Source organism: Anguilla rostrata, chromosome 17 (genome assembly GCF_018555375.3).
Source record: "Anguilla rostrata isolate EN2019 chromosome 17, ASM1855537v3, whole genome shotgun sequence".
In the NCBI taxonomy this organism is placed as follows: domain Eukaryota; kingdom Metazoa; phylum Chordata; class Actinopteri; order Anguilliformes; family Anguillidae; genus Anguilla; species Anguilla rostrata.
In genome coordinates, this window is record NC_057949.1 from 23192569 (window position 1) to 23213027 (window position 20459).

The 20459-nt window shown below is 55.5% G+C and overlaps 1 protein-coding gene across 9 annotated transcripts in view; it reads right to left on the reverse strand.

The window, feature by feature from the left end:
- Positions 1–20459, reverse strand: part of LOC135243054 (BAH and coiled-coil domain-containing protein 1) — a 95341-nt gene that overhangs the window by 45754 nt on the left and 29128 nt on the right. The window contains exon 1 of one of the 9 annotated variants that reach the window (XM_064314541.1): positions 6445–6782. The exons of the other annotated variants lie outside the window; for them this stretch is intronic. Coding sequence (XP_064170611.1) covers positions 6445–6457 — 13 coding nt within the window. The 5' untranslated portion in view covers positions 6458–6782. Of the gene's footprint in view, positions 1–6444; positions 6783–20459 lie in introns of those variants that run through there. 9 annotated transcript variants of the gene reach the window in all.

Sequence of the window (20459 nt, forward strand, 5' to 3'; positions counted from 1 at the left end):
CATTGGGAACCCGCCCCAAACCCACAACCACAGTTGACCAAGTGGTTACGCGCTTCACCAGAAACACGCCGCACCCCGGAAGGGTGTCACCTGCTCTGTGAGTGACAGCCGGGCCTGAATACGCTCGAATGGCAGTGTGGGTCAGAGCAGCTCTGGCATGGACTGATTATGTCTGACTGCTCCACGCAATCTGCCCCAACGGGTTTCCCGTCCTGCTGCAGAGCAGTGCACAGACTGTACCCGCCCCCGGGCCAGTCTGGAGCCGTGCCCCCCTCCCCTCAGACACACAGCCCTGCCTGGGGAGTGGGGGGGAGGGGGGCCGAGCTTTATTACACAGCTGAGCAAACACCACCCGCCCCCCCCTCCACAAACTCCCCATGTCTCTCTGCAGCTCATTCCTTCGTTTCTGTATTTCTCTTGCCCCATTTTCTTTTTCTCAGCATTTCTGCCTCCCCCCTTCTTCTGCCCTCTTCATCTATCCATCTCGTTCTATCTCTCCGCTCCATATCCCTTCGTCACATTCCACATTCTGTATACACATACATCACACATAAACACGCATGAGCATGCCCGCATACAGTCTCACACTCACACACACACATGCATGCATACAGACAAACACACACACACACACACAAAAGATGTAGACATACACACACACACCCATGCACGCACACACACAGACAAACACACACACACACACACACAGACGCGCACACACACACACAAACACACACTCACAAAGATGCAGACACACACACACACATAGGCACACACAGATGCGTGTACACACACACACACACACACAGATGCGCGTACCACACACACCACACAATGCACACACACACACACACACATGCACACACACAGACACACAAATACACACTCACAAAGCTGCACACACACACACACACACACACACACGTGAGCGCAGACACACTTACACACAGATGCGCACACACACACACACACACACAGCACACCCAGAGGGCTGGGCTCCCCTGGTGTGGGGTGGGGTGGGGTCCCCAGCTGCACCGTAGGGGCCGAGGCGCAGACGGCGCCCCCCCGGGGTAGCGCGCCGTGTCAAACACACTCTCCATCTGCCGCCCCTTTGTTCTGCTCCACTCTTCCATCGAAACCACAGCTTCTCTCCTCCTCCGCCAGAGCAGGGCGGGAGTGCCCATCCAGAGGGTAAGAGGAGCGATCAACAGTTGGGAATAATGCCCCAGTATCTGAACTGCCTGCTTACTGCACAATACAAACAGGCTAATTAACCGACGTGCTCAGTTCGAACTGTTCAGACTGTTCGAACTGAACGCATCGGGTCACTGAACAGTTCTGGTTCGAGCGCGTTGATTTGACAAAGCCAGCGCCCGGCAGAACAATGCGACACAGCTCATCGCGTCACATCGCATTACATACGTGTTTTTGTGTATATGTGTATGTGTGAGTGTGTGTGTGTGTGTGAGTGTGTGAGTGTGTGTGTGTGTGTGTGTGTGATGGTGGTGTGTGTGTGTGTGTGTGAGTGTGTGTGGTGTGTGGTGTGTGTGAGTGTGTGTGTGTGTGTGTGTGTGTGGTGTGTGTGTGTGAGTGTGTGTGTGTGTGCGCGCGCATGAGTGAAGTACACCCCTGTGGCATTGCTGTTCAGAGCTCCAGCACACAAAGGGTTAACATCACCAGACAATTTCCGTGGTGACCAGAGCTACAGGTATATATACTGGTGGCTCACCCATTGGCGGCCCTCACATGTAACAGTGGCAGACCTCCTGCTGGAGGCCCTGCAGAGTCCCCTCCCCTTCTCCTCATTTGCACCCCCCTGAGTGCTACATCAGCATTAACACACCCTATGGAGGACCTCTCTGCAGAGCATTCTTCCCACAATGCCCTTGACATGCGAAAAGCTACGATAGCACGCGTCACCAAATCACACACCACATTACATCACTGACATTTAGCAGGCATCTTATTCAGAGTGACTCACACAACTTTTCAAATGTAATTCATTTAAACTGCTGGATATAAAGTACAATGAAGCAATTCAGGTCAAGTACCTCGTTCAAGGGTACAGCAGCAGTGCCCCACCTGGGACTTGTGAAGCTATAACCTTGGAGTTCCAAACCAAATTCCGTGACCATTCTGCAACACTGCCAGCCTAAACACTTCTAAAATTCTGCAGCAACGCGTCCTGCCCACAGCATACGCTGCACTACACTGCACAGTTTCGTACACGGCCTCCATGCCAAGTGTTCTGGTCTCATCCTGGCTGCTGGTCAGGGCCCGTTTCTGACAGCACTGCTCCAGCAGCTCACGCTGGCCCACGCAAGCGGGGGACCGCAGACCCAGATCGCCGCCGGACGGCAGAAACCTCGCCGTCATTCTCTTCGCGAAGCGGCCGCTCGAGCGCTGCTCCCGTGCCGAACCCCAGCTGATCTCGTCGCGCTTCGGTCTGCGAACCGCAGGGGAGGAAGCGGGCTGCGGCTTTCCTGGTGCGGCTCGGCGGTCCGGTCGCTCGTTAATCAGCCGCCGGATCGCTGGCAGAGCGAGCCGGGCGATCCCCGCAGAGCCAGCCCAGAACAAAAGCCCGTGTCAGACCAACAGGAAGTGGGGAAATGCCGTCGCCAAGGTGCCGTAGAGGGCCGCGGGTAACCGCGGGTAACCGCAGCCGCGCCGACCAAATGAACCCCCCCCCCCCCCCCACCTTGCCTCCCATCAGCCACTGCTCTCAGCAGAAAGGAAATCCCCCAGAATCCCTCGGTTCACCCCTCCGGTCCGCAGGAAGCACATGGAAAGCACAGGAAAGCCCCGCCACACGCCACCACCTGGCCGCAGCCCTTGCGCAACGCGGCTCCGCGACGCGTCAGAGAAGCGAAAGCGCGTGAGCTAACGCTCACAAGGGCACCAGGACAATGCCCTCACCTGCACCTGCCTCTCCGGCAGGATGCGTGGTGCTGTCGTTTTTCCCACAGTTACCACTCAACAGCACAGGAAAACCAATCCACACACACACACACACACACACACACCTAATGCCCCCCTATGGAGTGTAGAAGCATAATGAAAGTGCACCGACTGATTCATGAAGGGCACAAATCCGCAGGGACCACGTACACACACACACACACACGCCCCAGATGGCCCCCAGCAGTCCCTTGAAGTGGGGCAGATTATGGATGGCTGGGCGGAGACGCTCCATGTCCCCGTCAGTTCTGCCCGCTGCACGCCCACTTAAAGAAGCTAATCCTCATTTATTATTAACAGGCCTGCCCCAGAGACCGCGCCCTCCACCCCCAAAAACAACCCTGCCTCCCACCCTACATCCCCAGTGCCCCAACAGACCCTGACTGCCTGCTACCCCCATCCCCAGTGCCCCAACAGACCCTGACTGCCTCCCACCCCCATCCCCAGTGCCCCAACAGACCCTGACTGCCTCCTACCCCCATCCCCAGTGCCCCAAAAGACCCTGACGGCCTCCTACCCCCATCCCCAGTGCCCCAACAGACCCTGACTGCCTCCCACCATCCCCATCCCCAACCCATCCCAGTGCCCCAACAGCACGCCTGAGAAAAAAATCACCTTCAGCAAAAGTACTCGTGGGGAAGAGGGGGGTTTGAGGGCAGGTGGTGGGGAAAAAGAGCCAGAGAGAGAGAGCAGTAATCGCTGCAGTTCTGTAATCCCGTCAGAAGGGGGCAGAGCTGAAATGGGAGACAGGCACGGGCGGCTAAGAGGCAGACCTCATTCCCAGGCCCGTGCGAGTCACCATCGGCCCAGCGTCGGCCAGCGGTCGGCACCTGGACGGCGGCCAGGAGGGCCGGTCACCCTGAGACCCGGTCAGGGATGGCCCAGGGTCTACTGTTCCTCATGCGTGAGCCGTTCCAAGCCCCCCCCCCCTCGTACCCCCTCACGCAGCGCACCGCCACCTGTCCCGCCTGACGGCAGCCGGTCCTCTGACTGCGCATGCACGTGTCCGGCTGCAAAGGGCCCGTTTCTGCGCCGAAACCAGTCTCACCGCTCTGTGGGCGTGAGCCCCCGCCCCGCCCCTCCCTCAGTTCCTCTGGAGCAAAGACTACGAGAGCTAAAGGATGCTAACGCAAGACTGGAGGAGGAGGGCGGCTGGAACCGTAAATTGGAAACAACGGTGAACAATTGTGAAACAAGGGGGGGGGGGCTCAGGAATGGGGAGCGGGGGGGTGGGGGTGGGGGGGTTGGGGCGGAGCAGAGCGCCCGGGGGAGAGGGACGGGGGAGGTGTTGGCTGACGCCGTGGCAGCGCTGTGCGGTCCGGAGCGCTCTGGGTGAGCGCTGAACAGAAACAGATGCGACGCAGCTCCAGGTTCGGGTCACCGCGAACGCGCAGCCCAAACCCCGCCATCCCTGCTCCTCCCTCCCCCCGTGCGTCCGTCCTCTCTTCACAGGGACGCATGTGCGCACCCCCTCCGGAGTTTGGGGGGCGTGGCGAGCACGCAGGCGCTTATAGAAATCGGGTCATGTGCATCCTAATCTGGGCGCTTCCCGGACAGCGATGAGGGCTAATCCAATTACAGCACAGGAGCAGGAGAAGCCCCCTCACCCCCCCCCCAGCCCCCCAACACAGAGCTCCACCTCAGGCCCCTCACCCCCCCAACCCCCCAACTCAGCGCTCCACCTCAGTCCCTCACCCCCCCCAGCCCCCCACCTCAGCGCCACCAGTCCTCACCCCAGCCCCCACCTCAGCGCTCCACCTCAGCCCACCCCCAGCCCCCCACCTCAGTGCTTTTGGTCTGTGCACCCACACACCACCTTCGATGCCCAGGCCCACCTACTGCGTCCCCCCACCCCTGCCGCCCTCCCCCCTCCCCGCCAAAGACCTGGCACCACTGCCAGTGTGCGCCCCCACCCTGCTCCCAGCCAAGCTAAACTGCGGCAGTTCAGCCACCATGTCCAAGAACACTGCTGTTACGGGAACTCATGGGGAATGCGGGGGAGGGGGAGGGGGGGCAGATTATTAATATGGCCACTCTCTCTCCCCCCACCATGTGCACGGATATTAGACGTGGTTGAGTCAAGGTCTGTTTCCAGTTTGAGGATGAAGGATGTTTATTTCCGCCGGTCCAGATTACTAATCCTCCGTGATGCCAAACACACCCAGAAGCGCGTCCGTGGAGGGCGGTGATGAAGGTCCGAGGCGGAGGACTAACAGCAGAATCACTGCCTCCCGCACAGAGGTCCCGCTTCCAAACTGCCTGCGTGGGGGCCGACCCCGCCCACCCTCCCACCTGGAACTCGCACAACCCAACCCCCCCTACTCCCCCAGCACCGCCCCCTCCGAACACGCGCAGAGACAGTTCAGCAACGATAAAGGCAGTGCGGTGAAGCACGCCCGTGATGAACGAACACGCCTCTGATGAACGAACATGCGTGTACAATCACGCCGTCGATCAAATGAACCGCAGTGATGAACGAACCACGCGTGTGAGGTGAAGCGACAGGCTGATCAGCGAACACGCATGTGATGAAACTGCACGCGTGGGACCGACCACGCCCGATCCCACCTGGAACGACTCGCAGACAACACCCCCTGATCCCAGCACGCCCATACGAACACGCTGATGAGACAGTTCAGCAACGATAAAGGCAGTGCGGTGAAGCACGCCCGTGATGAACGAACACGCCCCTGATCAACGAACACGCATGTGATGAACGAACACGCGTGTGATGAACGAACGCCCCCTGTGACGGACTCCAGGGCGGGGATAGGAGAGGCGCTGGGCTGGGCCGTAGGGCCGGGATGACCCACAGCAGGGGGAGAGCACTCCAGCCACGGGCCAGGACACCCTGTCCTCACCGCTTCACTGACCAGCAGGACACCCCCATCAGAGAGAGGGGAGAGCACCAACACACACACACACACACACACACTCACACACCCACGCACATGGACACACACTCACAAACATACAATCAATGAGTCAATGTAGGCTCTTCGAGTCAGTCTGAACATACAGTTAGTGTGTATATAAAGTCATTGTGTAAATACAACAATTCAGTATGAATAAATAGCCAGTAAGTACGATACAGTCAAGGGGTGAGCAAATACAGTCAGTGCTTTAAAACAATCTGTTTGTACACACTCGGCGTGTAAATACAGGCAGTGCGTGAACACACTGACAGTGCTTAACTACAGTCAGCTGTACACACACACACACACCCGCAGGAGCACAGTTCTCAGGCTGGTTTCCCTGGTTACTGTAAGTCACCTGCCTTCCCTCCGCCGCTGACGGAGTAAGACGTCTGGGCAGAGCGGGACAGGCTCCGCTGCAGCTCGCCAGCCGGCGTCCGACACCGCCGCAGCGCGAGGGCGGCCGCTGCCCGCCAGCGAGCGAGCGAGCGGCGCGAGCGGCGAGAGCGTCTCTACCAGAGCGGCGACACAACAGGCAAGCGTGCGGCGGGAAAGCGGCTCCGGCACTTACCCCAGAGAAACATGCCGTCGCTCTTTAACTGACAGTCCTCTCTACGGAAAAGAACTCAGCCCACAGTCCGCAGTATTCTCTCAATCTCGCGCTCTCGCTTCCTCTGTCCCTCTCTCTCTCTCTCTCTCTCTCTCTCTCTGTGCGCTCTCAGGATACCTTTAAGCTGAATAACCCATCGCCCAGTTCCTAACAACAAAATATCTAAAGAGGGGGATTTCCTTAATGTGTAAGTCATCTTGAAAACATTACAGGAACCAGTGGCCAAATTCCTCCTGGTTTGGAAGCAACTGCGACAGAAGGATTGATCCTAACATTTTTTTTTCATGCATGTTGTTTCACGTAGTGATGTGAACTACTCCCACCCCCCTTCACCCCCCCATCACCCCCCCCCCCCTCCAGGGGACTGGTGAGGGGGCTAAATCACCAAAGGTTGCCAGCAGCTTCTGCCCCCGCTGCCTGATCAGAACCAGCATGGCGTGGGGGCGGAGGGGGGGCAAACTGCCAATAGGGCCACACCCCGGAAACCCTCATCCTACTGCATGCCTACACAGTGAGCTGGGTGGATGTGGTCAAAGAATGAAAAGTAATGAAGGAGAGAGAGAGAGAGAGAGAGAGAGACAGAAAGAGAGGGAGCGAGAGAGCAAGAGAGAGAGAGAAGTCATTATAACACATAAGCAATGACACAATCACCTTTTTAAAATAAATTTTTGTTCAATTATATATTCACTGTTTCACCTAATTTACACTTGATATTACACCAGCTAACATACACAAATACCACACACACACAAAGTTGTGTTCATTTGTTTAATGTTTGTTGTACCTACGCTTTGGCAATGTGTATATATAATAAAGCTTATGTGAATTGAATTGAACTGAATTGAGAGAGAAAGAAAGAGAGAGAGAGTGAGAGAGCACAAGACAGAGAGAGAGAGAGAAGGATTGGGGAGAGGTTTTTTTAAAGAACATTATTGCTTAGCACTGTAAATTATTAGTCATGCTCACTATTTTCCTCATATTTTTCTGCTGCGTGATTTATTCTGCCCATTGTGTGATGCTGTATTCCACGTCCCTGCCATGAGTATGTTCTGGGAGTGCCAACAAAGCAGAATTTCACTGGTAAATTTTAAATAGAGAGAGAGAGAGTGTGATCCTCGACCTCGGGGTGAGTGAGGGGGGAAGGAATGAGAGGGGGAAAGAGGAGAAGAGCGCGGGAGGGTGCTCTGACTCACCAGATGGATGTGGGAAATGGGCCAATGTCCGCATGCAGGGTGTGTGTGTGTGTGTGTGTGCGTGTGAGAAAGAGAAAGAGAGTGTGTGAGAGAGTGTATCTGTGTGTGAAAGTGAGAGTTTGTGTGTGTACGTGTGTGTGTGTGAGAGAGAGAGAGAGTGTGTGTGCGAGTGTGTGTATGAGAGAGAGAGAGAGAGAGAGAGAATGTGTTCGTGTGTGTGTGTGTGTCTGTGTGAGAGAGTGAGTGTGTTTGTGGTGCATGTGTGTGTGTGGCGTGAATGCGGTTGAGGAGGATTGTGGGTAAAAATCAGATGTCGCTGCAGTGACAGTGAACTGTGGTTTTCCCACGGCTTCTCCATCCACAGATCTGTTGCTAAAAGGCACAGAGGGTTACCCCCCCCCCCTCCACACACACACAATACTCAAACACTTTCAGGCAATACTCAAGTGTGTGTCTTGAGTGTGTGTGTGTTTGAGTGTACATGTGTGTGCGTGTGTGTGTGTGTGCGTGCGTGCGTGTGTGTGTGTGCGCGTGTGTGTGTGCGCGTGTGTGTGTGTGTGGCTGAGACAGCGCAAGCACCAAACAGACAGCAGCACTGCTTATAAGGACACTGCTTCATCTGTTGAACAGCAATAAAAATGAGTGAAGCATGAAAGAAAGCTGCCTCGGCAAGAAGAGCCTTAAACAAGAATAACGGCGCCTGCCTTCCCAGCAGGGGCGTGTCATCAACCGGGACAGGGATCCGTCCAATCAGCACGCCGCGCCCATCTCCATAAAACCCTCGCTGCATTCAAAGGAATACCTCCTGCCAATCGACAGACTTTACACAGATGGTCGCCAAGCCACCGATGACACCGTTCCGCTTGGGGTAGAGGTCAGAGGGACCAATCGTCGCCGACCGTGTTCTGGCCAATGACCTTCTGCCTCAGGAGGTTTTCTCACGCGGCTCTCCGCGGCTCGCTCCCGCGGCTGGGCGCACAGCAGCCGTCTCCCCGGCGCGGTCGGGGGCTTCACAGAAACCGAAACCGTCTTCGGTTTATAAAGCGCTTCCCGACCTGGGCTTTTGGGCGCGGCCGCAGCCATCGCCCCAACCGTCATGAACAGAAGAACGCCAAGAACGCCAAGAACGCGTCGGCGTCTGGACGGGATCCGTTCGAAGGCAAGTTTTTTTTACGAGTCGGGGGGCGCAAAAAAAAGTTTGGACACCAAAATCCGAGAATACGCGTTCGCTGAGGGAGAGATCCAGGAAACGGGGGGGGGGGGGGGGGGGGTTCAGATGCTGTGAAACTCCTGTCGTCATGCTGGAAGCCTGCTCCACACGTGGAGGACTGAGTCACCACAGCCACTTACAACAGGGGTGTGAGAGAGAAGAACAGGAGAGAGAGAGGGGGGGGGAGAGAAACAGGGTAGAGAAAGAGAGCGAAACAGGGGAGAGAGAGAGAGTGAGAGAAACATGTGAAAGAGAGAGAACATCGCTGGAACACAGCACGGTCTCTGGCTTCTCAAGTCCAACTGCAAGGTATGAATTCTCAGTTTGTGGAAACAAGGATGGTCCGGGTGCGGTCGGTGTGATGCGGGGCGCGGGATTCTCCATGACCACCGCGCGACCGCGAATGCAAAGATCCACTCCAGCAGCAGCTCGGGGACCCAGCCAAAACCGTTTTTTTTGTGTCACGGCACCAACTTGCGCTTCTGAACGGCCGCTGAGGAGCTCATACCTCAGAAAGGGCGTGCGGAGCCTGGACAGGCCTCTCCCACAGGCCCCTCCCACAGGCCTCTCTCTCAGGCCTCTCTCTCAGGCCTCTCCCACAGGCCTCTCCCACAGGCCTCTCCCACAGGCCTCTCCCACAGGCCTCTCCCTCAGGCCTCTCCCACAGGCCTCTCCCTCAGGCCTCTCCCACAGGCCTCTCTCTCAGGCCTCTCCCACAGGCCTCTCTCTCAGGCCTCTCCCACAGGCCTCTCCCACAGGCCTCTCCACAGGCCTCTCCACAGGCCCTCCCACAGGCCCTGCCCTCACAGGCCTCTCTCTCAGGCCTCTCCCACAGGCTCTCTCTCAGGCCTCTCCACAGGCCTCTCTCTCAGGCCTCTCCCACAGGCCTCTCTCACAGGCCTCTCTCTCAGGCCTCTCTCTCAGGCCTCTCCCACAGGCCTCTCTCTCAGGCCTCTCTCTCAGGCCTCTCTCTCAGGCCTCTCCCACAGGCCCCTCCCACAGGCCTCTCCCACAGGCCTCTCTCTCAGGCCTCTCTCTCAGGCCTCTCTCTCAGGCCTCTCCCACAGGCCTCTCCCACAGGCCTCTCCCACAGGCCCCTCCCACAGGCCTCTCCCACAGGCCTCTCCCACAGGCCTCTCTCTCAGGCCTCTCTCTCAGGCCTCTCCCACAGGCCTCTCTCTCAGGCCTCTCCCACAGGCCTCTCTCTCAGGCCTCTCCCACAGGCCTCTCTCTCAGGCCTCTCTCTCACTCGAAGGGACACTTCCTGCCCGGGGGGCGCAGGAAACCGTCCCAACGCGAGCGGCGTCCCACGTCCCGCGTCCCGCGTCGGCGCGGTTCACACAAGCCGCAGAAAACTCGAGAGAACGGGGAGTAATCAGCAACACACCCAGGGAGAGCAGAAATGTGATCATCACAGCCTTCAAAAGACATCAAAGTCTTACTCGTTTTAGAGGGTAGATTTATAATTGCACCTTGTGGTTAACTATAATAATACTAATAATAATTATAATAATAATAATAATATATTTTTTAAAGTATTTATTTCATCATGCTTTGGAAACACAGATGTTTCTTTGTCATGACAATGAAGAGAGAATCTAATGGTTTCCATCCACCCACGCTCTCCCCTTTAAGGCACCCCATCTGCCCTCCTCTGGACCCCAGGTGGAGAAAAGAGCATAACCCTGCGCAGTGTGGACTCACAAATCCACCCCTGACATCCGCCATTCACACCCAGGCTCACTCGAGCCAAGGCAAGCCAGACCCAACATTCGCTTGGCTTCTTTTTCTTTTCTCTTTCGCTCCCTTCCCTCTCTCTTTCCTGTCCTTCCTAATGCCTCCACTCTTGTAACAGTTTTTCAAAAATTTTCGCATTATGGTCAGACATCACTAAAAAAAAAAAGAAATAAGCTTTCCTTGGATTGTGCTGCTGCTAGTTTTTTTCCGTCTTTTAAAACAGAGTGCTTCCTTCTCACTACTGGGTTTAAACTTTCAATTTAAATTACATTCTGCCCAGCCTCTCCCAACTGAACGCACTTTCCACCTCTCAGTTCAGCAGCTCACGATGACCCGTCAGTTCAGGAACGAACGGCAAGCCGCGATGGCGATCATCTCGGGGAGCAGAGCTGTCACAGGGCCTGTGACTTCCGTCCGCTCGCCGTGGCCCGTCCTCCCATCCAGAAAGCGCTGCTTTTTTTTTCTTTTTTTGGACATGCGAGGGATATAAATACACATTTTTTCAAACGTACAGCGAACGCTGTCTTTAGGGGTTTCCCTGAGTCTGTTTCCCATGAACGCAGACCCTGAGTACTGCATGAGAAGATGTACATGAGAAACACACGCAGTGTGAACCTGGGGTGGGGGGTGGGGGGTGGGGGGGGGGGATTGTAGGGACGGCCCTTCCGCTGCCTCCCGTCACCCTTAACGACAGCCCCCCCCCCACCAGTCCCCGAGCCCTCCGCCCCTGATCAGGTCAGGCATAAGAGCCAAGTGGACGCCACGCCAACCCCACCCCCGCCCCCGGAGACACATCAGCGCCCCCTCCCTCCGTATGACTCTTCTCACGGATGCTGGGACCAGCGCGAGCGTCTCCCACACACAGAACAGCTCCACTCGGTGACGCCGGCCTGCTCTGCTCTTTCTTTCCCAACCGCCTTGTTTTGATTCCCCAAATTATATTTTTCCACTGACACAGGATGGAAACAAACGAATCATATTTACCTCCCCCCCTCCCCCTTTTCTGAACGCCGCGCCCCCGCACCGGGCTCTGGGAGTCGAGCTGATACAGAAAATGATTTCATGGGCTGGTCAACCAGTAAAAATGCTATTTCTGTTCTGGCCTTCTCCCTTTATTAACAACGACCAATTCTGGAGAACTTCTGCGCCAGCCAGAGAGGAACTGGCAGGAACTCAAGCTGAGCCCTGTACCAAATACCAGCACACACTCAGTAAATACACACACACACGCACGCACGCATGCACACACACACACACACACGCACGCACGCAGGCACACACAGACGCACAGGCACACACATACACATACACACATACCCACACACGCGCGCACATACAGATACTCAAAAAGGGGAGAAAAGACAGAGGATCTCCCCCAAATCACTTCCAAAGACGCAGGCGTTTTTACATTTTTAACTGCTGCCACCCATTTCTGCCTGGCCGGCTGTGGGTTTCTGGGCTCCGGACAGTCTCCACATTTCCAGGCTGGGCTGGGACAGACCAGCTCACAGACCTGCAGCCTTCCTTCCCAGCTGGGAGGATGTTACGCTGCCACAGCCTACGCCACCCTAACTGTGGCCCCGTGCACTGGGCTACTCTGCGCCCTGCGGCCTGTCCACAGAGCTGGCCAGGCCATTCAGGCTATGCACCTGGCGCAACGGCAGAGCAGCAGCGCACAGTCCCACCCGCGCCGTTCGAACCCACGACCCTCTGGTTTCCGGGCCCTGTTCCCTCAGCGCCGCACCGTGCGGAGTCAGCAGAGAGAGCCGAGCACAAAGCAAGCCCAAGGAGGGAGCGGGGGAGAGTCTGCTCGAATCTATCATTGTCCTTGTTTTTTTATCTATTTATACGTGCGGTATATATTAACTCTGTCCGGCTCGGGGAGGGTTAAGAGGGCACCGGGCTCTGTTATTTACGAGCGTGTTTTCCGAAAAAGGACGGCCTCCCCTTTTGCTTTCCGTCCAGAGGGGAAGCCGGAGACGGTCGCGGTCAGAAGGGCGACCGCAAGAGCCGGCGCGAGGCAGGCTGGCACGGGCCGAGGGCGTTCGCTCGGCGCGGAGAGACGCCACACAGGCGCGCGGAGCGGGGGGGGAGCGGGGGGCGGCGACGGCAGGCAGGGCTCGTGGTCGACGCACGTCAACCCCACATCAAAGGCAAGGCCCGAGCACGCAGCCGGGTGGTCTGCTCTTGAACCCGCACCGTCGGGGGGAGGGTACCCTGCGAGTAACCATGACAACGAGCCACGCACTGTCACTCAGGGACTGTCATCGCGTGGTCAAACGTTTTCCTTTTTTAGAACCAGTCTCGGTTTTCATTCAGTTTTTTTGTTCCCTAGTTTGTTGGTGCCAGTCACGCGCAGGTCCAGCTAACTCTCCTCTAAAGACTGCTCCGCCAGCCCCAGCGCCTACCATTCTGCCATCTACCAGCTGAGCCACATGCTGCACACCCACAGCTCAACTACACAGAGAAACTACACACCCGCATACACATACAAACACACACAGAGACAAACACACAGAGGCGCGCGCACACACACACACACACACATACAGACTCACAGAGACACACACACACAAGCACAAACACACACATCCCCATCTTTTCAAGACTATTGCCCCTATCCTTTTCTCCACCATACACTGCGTGTCCATAACTATAAAATGCCTGCAACTAATCTGAATTGTTCAGAGATTATGTTGCCTGGTTACACCATAGTCATTCTCTCCTCTTTCTTCCCCCCATCTGCATTTCGCTCTTCTCTACTTTCTCTGTCTGAATCACTTGTTGTCTCACTTTTTCCTCACACCCTTCCCTCCATCCTGCTGTTGCTCTTTCAGTCTCTCCTTTCTTCATATTTCTCCATCTGACTTCTGTGTGCGTAGCTTTCTGAAAACTCCTTGCTCCTGCTGTTGTTGGTGGGGAAAAAAGACTTGCTCTCTCTGGGCCTACTGGCTTCTAAATTATCATACGTTTCTTATACGCTTTCTCCCTAACGGTTTACAGAGTAGCACCCACCGATATTCCTGCTAATCACCCAAATCATTTTGCCAGCGGCAAAAGCAAGTCACGTTAGCCTTTATTTTTCATTGATGCACATGTCTGTTTAACTAACTGTTTAACACACACTTAATGGCTGAGTCACCCAGTAACTCATGAAAGGCCAGTTTGCCGTCTGCAAAGCAAAGCCTTCCCAGGCAACACATACACAATTCCTGTGTCCTTACAAGAAACCACAGCACAGTCCTCAATCAGTCCAATTAATCTAACCCTAATCGTTATCTAATCAAAGAAAGGTTACCCGTGTTGGAATAAAAGCAAGCGATGCTGGAGGAACTCTCCGCTGAAACTCTCCAAGCCTGCATGTATAATAAATCTAACAAGATCGCTGGGCGTAATAAAATTAATCCGGCTAGATCTCTCAGTACATGGTAATAAATGCAGCAGGATCTCTCTGTGTAATATAACACAGATCCCAGGCCTGTTTCCTCTCAGCTGTAGCTCTGGAATCTGGAAGAAGGCTGAGGCGAAACAGAGGCCCAGTTACTCAGGACCTTCTGCGAATCCAACCACGCCATCCATTTATTTTACAGGAAGGAGAGATAAGGGCTGGTGGGAAAAAAAGGGGAAAGCAGAAGGGAAATGTATGGACATGGAGGGGGGGGGTGCTCCTGCTTATGTGAGCCAGTGTTCAGAAGATAACCCGGAGAGAAGGTGCCAAGGAGGCGGGGGTGGAGGGGGGTGGGGTGGGGGGGTGTGTATCATAAATCAATAGGGATTGTGTGCGTGCGCATGTGTTACGCTGTGACAAATTGCACTCGGACTGCGTCGTGTGTGCGTGTGTGTGTGTGTGTGTGTGTGTGTGAGAAAGAGAGGGGGGGGAGAGGTGCTATGTGCCTGTGTGTGAGTTTTTGTGCGTGAACATTTGTATGTGAGAATGTGTAACTGTATGGGAGAGAAACAGAAAAAGAGCTATTTATTCCGTGTATGTGTGTGTGTCTGTGCTACGGTGTATTTGAGTATGTACGTGTCTGTAGACATATGCGCTTGTGTGTGTGTGTGTGTGTGTGTGTGTGAAACAGAGAGAAAGACAGAGCCTTCTGCATTTGTGTGGGTACAGGTGTGTGGGAGATTATATGACTGCATGCTTGTACTTGCGTGTCTGCATGACCAGGTGTGTGAGATTGCGTCTGCGTATGCGCACGTTCTGCAGAAACCATTCCTCAGCACCCGTGATTAAATGAAGGGTCTAACCGGGGTCTACGCTCCGATGTGCCTGAAATCCTATGGGGACTGTAATCCTATAAGGAAATATACCAAATAGGAGGGTAATTAAATCTCCGTTTCTCAAAGGCATGACAGGAGCAGGGTGTAGCCAAGCCTGCCCTCTGTCATCATTATTCCAGGAGTAATATTCCGGGATGCTCTCCCTTAGAAAGTGCCCCGTAAGGTGGGGCTTCTTCCTCACACCACATCAGCCCCCCGCGGTGCATGCCAGGTCAGCCGAATCGCCGAGCAGAGTTACACGAGGCGCGTCTGGACGAAAACTGGGCCTGAAAATGGAATTATTCTCCCCGTTTGCTGACGGCGGTCATCCGCGGAATGCGTTCGCCGCGTCTGCTCAACATCTGCGGGGGGAGGGAAAAAAAAAACCTCGCTTCAGCGCCGATGAGTAAAATCAGGAGCATTTCCTGCGCCGTCTCCGGACGGGGAGAGGAGGACGTTTCTTGGCGGAGGAGCGCGGGGCGGCGTGTGAGACAGCGCAGGACGGTAATAAACGGTTTTGCGGGCTCATTCCGGTCAGCGGGCGTGTTTCAACGGGCCGAGGGAACGGGCCGCCCCCGCTCAGCCGTCCCCCCGAAAGAGAAGGGCGCGTCTGCGAGACTCGCGGGCCCCCCCCCGCCTCGCGTCTGCCGCTGCCCCCCACCCCCGTCTCTCGCCACCGCTGCTCAGCGAACCGTTCGACCGGGACAGCAGGAACCTGGAGCGCCGCAGGGCCGCTGGCGCGTAGCCGGGGGCGACCGAGTAGCCGACGCGCGTTTGTGAGGTCACGCGGCCCAGCTCACCGGAGGCGACGCCCTACCGGCGACAAGGAGGGGGTGGAAGCAGGAGCAGGAGGGGACGGGGGCAGGAGCAGGAGCAGGAGGGGGCAGGAGCAGGAGCAGGAGCAGGAGCAGGAGGGGGCGGGAGCAGGAGGGGCTGTGGAGGAGCCCGTCGCTCGAGCGCGCTCAGGCATCGATCCGCGGGCCGATTCTATCGGCACTCCTGCCAATGAACACGGTGTCGCCGCGGATACGGCCTCGCCATCGAGCGCCCGCGCCAATACCCAGCCGGCAGAAGTGCGACGGCCACGGAGGGAGCGTTCCGTTAAACTCTTCCGCGGGTTCCGTCACTTGCCTTTCTAACCGTTCATGGACAAAAAAATTTGACTCTGGATTTTTGTAAAATATAAACTTCCAGCTCTTTTACAAGTTCTACGTACGGTAGTAACGGCACAGTTAAGTATGAATAGGGAGATTTTTTCCTTCTTTTCTTTAATAAGTTTCATTCTCACAGCCATAAATCACGTCCGCACCTCAGAGCCGTTTCCTGTGAGGTAACCCAGGGAGGGGCGAGAGCGCGGAGCCGATTGGCCGACGGGCGAGCGGAGGGGGTGTGTCCGGGCTCCCCCGCGGACGGGCCCGCAGATCGTCCCCGTGGCCTGGGCAGCGGCCCAGCTTTCAACAGCCTCTCACACTCAACTGGAAAAAACAGCCCGGGTTTCACCACCGAACCGCCAGAAAGAGGGGGGAGGGATTGGAGGAGAGGAATAAATGGAGTTATGAGGGATGAAGTGAGCCAGCAAAATGAGGAGGAAGAAGGGAGAAGAGGGAGGAGGAGAGGTAAAGGGAGGTGGTGGGGGGGGGAGTCTGGGAGCTGGCTTTGTGATGTGTTTTGACACGAAGAAATAGCAAAACTGACAGGAGCACTTAAACAAGGGTGGGATTTAGTGTGTCTGGCGAGAAAGCTTGCTGTCACTCCACCCCCCCCCCCACCCCAGCACCAGTACTGTTAGTAAGATGCTCAGAATCCTGTTCCCCCTGCTCAAAAGAGGAACTGGCAGTGTGAGGGAAAAAATGTAAACAAATATGCTTCCACACCAAAAGGGCTGGCCCACAGAGCACCAGGACCAGACCGTGCACATTACATTTACTTCAACATGACATCCTGAGTTCAGAAGTGAACCAATGCCCTTCTGATCGCACAGCACACCCCCCACCCCACTGATCTTGCTTTCCAAACCCATTTTCTCCTCCTCTTCCTCTTCCCAGAGGAAGGCTGCTTTGATGACAATTGTTCCATTGACATTTTCATCCCCTGGCACTGGATAAGACACTTATCCAGAGAAACAAACTGCTTTGAATTAGAGAACAGGACAGCTTCGCATCCATGTTTGCTCAGGATGTAAAAACTCAACTGCTGTCCACAGAAAGTTTTCTGAGGGTAAGGGAGAAGTTGTGGAAGTTTTCGTTTGGAGGGTAAGGGCAGGGCAGGGACCGTGCTCAGGTCAGGTGTTCTCTGAAGAGGCGGGTCTTCGGTCAGCAGTGAAAGCCGGTAAGTGACCGCGCTGCTCTGCTGGTGGCAGGAAGGTCCGTCCACCACTCAGGCGCCAGAACAGAAAAGACCTGCCATCCTCACAGAAATAAGGTTGCTAGGTAACCTGCGACGGCTGAGTTTTCTTTGTTTCCCCATCACTTACTTCCTCTGCGGATTGGCTGCATTGTAAGAGCTGTATGGGGCAACCTCGAAACCGATACGACATTTTGCAATGAGAAAATTATGCAATTAAATATTTCACGAGTCAGAATCCGCCCCCGCCCCACTTTCCCCTTTGCAGTCTTCGCTACCCTGGCTCCCCTGTCAGGACCCCACAGCAATCCCTGTAACCGAGCCCAGCTCACGCACAGCACTGCCAAGGGCTCAGCAGCAGTGCCATTGTAGCAATGTCAGACGCATGCCAGGAGTCGCCACCACGAGTGTCACACGCCAGTTTGGCAAGGGGGGGGTGAACAGTACAGCGGTTAGCAGACAGGGCGTGTAACTCTAAAGGCTGCGGGATCGATTCCCGGTTGGGGGGGGGGGGGGCACTTGAGCGGGGTGCTTTACCGGAACAGCTTCGGTAAAACGATCGGCGACGAAAATGGACCGCGTGCCAAAATGTACGCCGTGCAAGTCACTCTGGGTAAATAAGCACCGCCTGCTGATATGCCGAAATGTGGGCCTGGGACGTGGGAGGCGGCAGAGAGAGCGCATAAAGGGGTGTGAGTTAGCCAGGGCTAGGGGAGCGGGCAGGACTGGCTCTGTGAAGCAAGCGTGCTTAAGTCTGAGTGTTCTCTTTAAGGTCCGCCCTGCCAGAGGGACAGGACTCTGATAGGGGCTGTAGGCTGGGGGTGAACGGGGGGGTGAACAAACTCTGTAAAAAGACAGGATGGTCGGAATCCTCCGCTCACACTGTCACATGGGTCTCCCGCCCTCGCCTGCACGTGGCTTTGGAGAAGGAACCGCAACAGCCGGCATCCGACTGCTGCCTTTCAGCCGTGCCTTACGCAAGTGACATCACAGCCCCGCCCACAACGGCCATCCGCCAACGGCCTCTGACCGAAAGGTTCCCAGTTCGGCCGGCATCCGCAGTGGTGGCGCCATCTCCTGTCCGAGCGCAGTATCGCGGCGTGCGGCTGGCCGCCGGCCCCGCCAGCCGCACTGCTCCGGGGACACAGGAAGTTTGGATAAGCGGTCATGTGTAATTAACGGAGGGCAGCAATTGTCTGCAGGCGCGTGCGCGTGTGTGTGTGTGTGTGCATGCGTGTGTGTGTGCGAGTGTGTGTGTGTATGTGCGTGTGCGTGTGCGAGCATGTGTGTGTGCGAGTGTGTGTGTGTGTGCGCGTGTGCGAGCGTGTGTGTGTGTGCGAGTGTGTGTGCATGCGTGCGTGTGTGTGTGCGAGTGTGTGTGCGGGCATGTGTGTGTGCGTGTGTGCATGTGCGTGTGTGTGTGCGAGCGTGTGTGTGTGTGTGTGTGTGTGTAAATGCATCTATGATGCTTGTGTGTGTGTGTATATGCATATATGATGCTTGTGTGTGTGTGTGTGTGTGTGTGTATATGCATATACGATGCTTGTGTGTGTGTGTATGTGTATATGCATATACGATGCTTGTGTGTGTGTGTGTGTTTGTGTGTGTATATGCATATATGATGCTTGTGTGTGTGTGTATGTGTATATGCATATACGATGCTTGTGTGTGTGTGTGTTTGTGTGTGTATATGCATATACGATGCCTGTGTGTGTGTGCTTGTGTGTGTGTGCGTGCTTGTGTAAATAAAACTGCTGTTCTTCCCGGAATGGCATAGCATACACTCGAAAACAATAAGCCTCAGACCCTAGCGACAGACCAGCAGAGGCGTGCCGACACCCCTGTGAATTATTTAAAGTCTCCAGGAGACACAGTCGACTAATGACATTCCACCACCAACGCAACGTGCGCCCCGTGTGGCTCCAGCCACGCGTCCGAGAGTATGAATATTTACAAAAACACATCCACCAAGACAACGGTTTTGTTTAACAAGACAGGCAGGCAGGCAGACAGGCTTCCCCCCCCCCTCTCCCTTTTCCTTGTTTTTCTTTCTGTCTTTCCAGTTGCTGGCTCTGTCTAAGAATCTGGGGGAGCCCAGCGGAGCTGAATAACATTAAAGTGAAAAGAAGAAGAAGAAGAAGAAGAAAAAAAAAAAGATGAAAAGCCACAAATTAGAGATTTCCTCCACAAGCGCAGGAATGGAGAGAGGCGTACGGGAGCAATCTGCAGTGGGAAGGCTCCTCGTCTTTTTTTTTTTATAAAGCGGAACGTGTAGCTTGTTCTCCTTGGCGACATCCCGCCCCCCCCCCCCCCCCCCCACCCCAAGAGGGTCTGTGCCAGAACAGCATTCTCCTCACCCCCCACCCCTTCCCCCCCAGACCAGACCAATCCAACATTGGGGGGGCCTAAGCCATAAAATCAATCACAGACGAGGGTGGGGGCACAGTCTTCAAAGCCAACAGCCTTCAAAACCTAGACCTATTAAACACCCCCACACAGGAGCCAAGCTCATATAAAAAACGCCCACTCCAGAAAACCTGCTCAGAGCCGGTAAAACACCCCCCCCCCCTCCTCCCACCCTCCCTCCAGGAAACCTGCTCAGAGCACTGCTCTGCAGTCCCGCTGATCCCTGTATAACTTAGACTGGTTCATCTAATCACCTGTGACCACTGTCTGCCCACCCAGACAATTTGATCCATTCCCCACTCTCTGCCCTGATTCTCAACGGGCACTCACCCTACATACCCACACCCACTTGCACTCACACACACATACACATGTTCACACACGCACTCTCACACTCACTCACTCACACAAACCCAGCTAGCCTTGTACCTCTATGCATATTCCCGAAACTCACTCACCCACCGTCCTCTGTAATGGAACACTGCTGAGTTGCGGCACATCTGTTTCTTCCTGTCATTACGGGAAATCTGTGAAGGCTGAACCATGTGACCTGCCCAGGGGTCACCACAGGAACCATTTACCATCAGTGGGAGTGGTCTCCAGACATGCACAACCAAACGGAGACAGCAGTCAGCTGACGTTGCTCCTTGCACTGCCGGATTGACACATATCCCGTCAACGCGGCACTCCTGTTCACTCTGACCACCAAACACATGCTGCCGTGCAATTTCTCACAAGGCAAGCTCACCTAAACCGCAACAATGGTACATTCCATCTCTGGATTTCCTTCAGCCGGGGCAAACCATTTAGGCTACACATGGGGG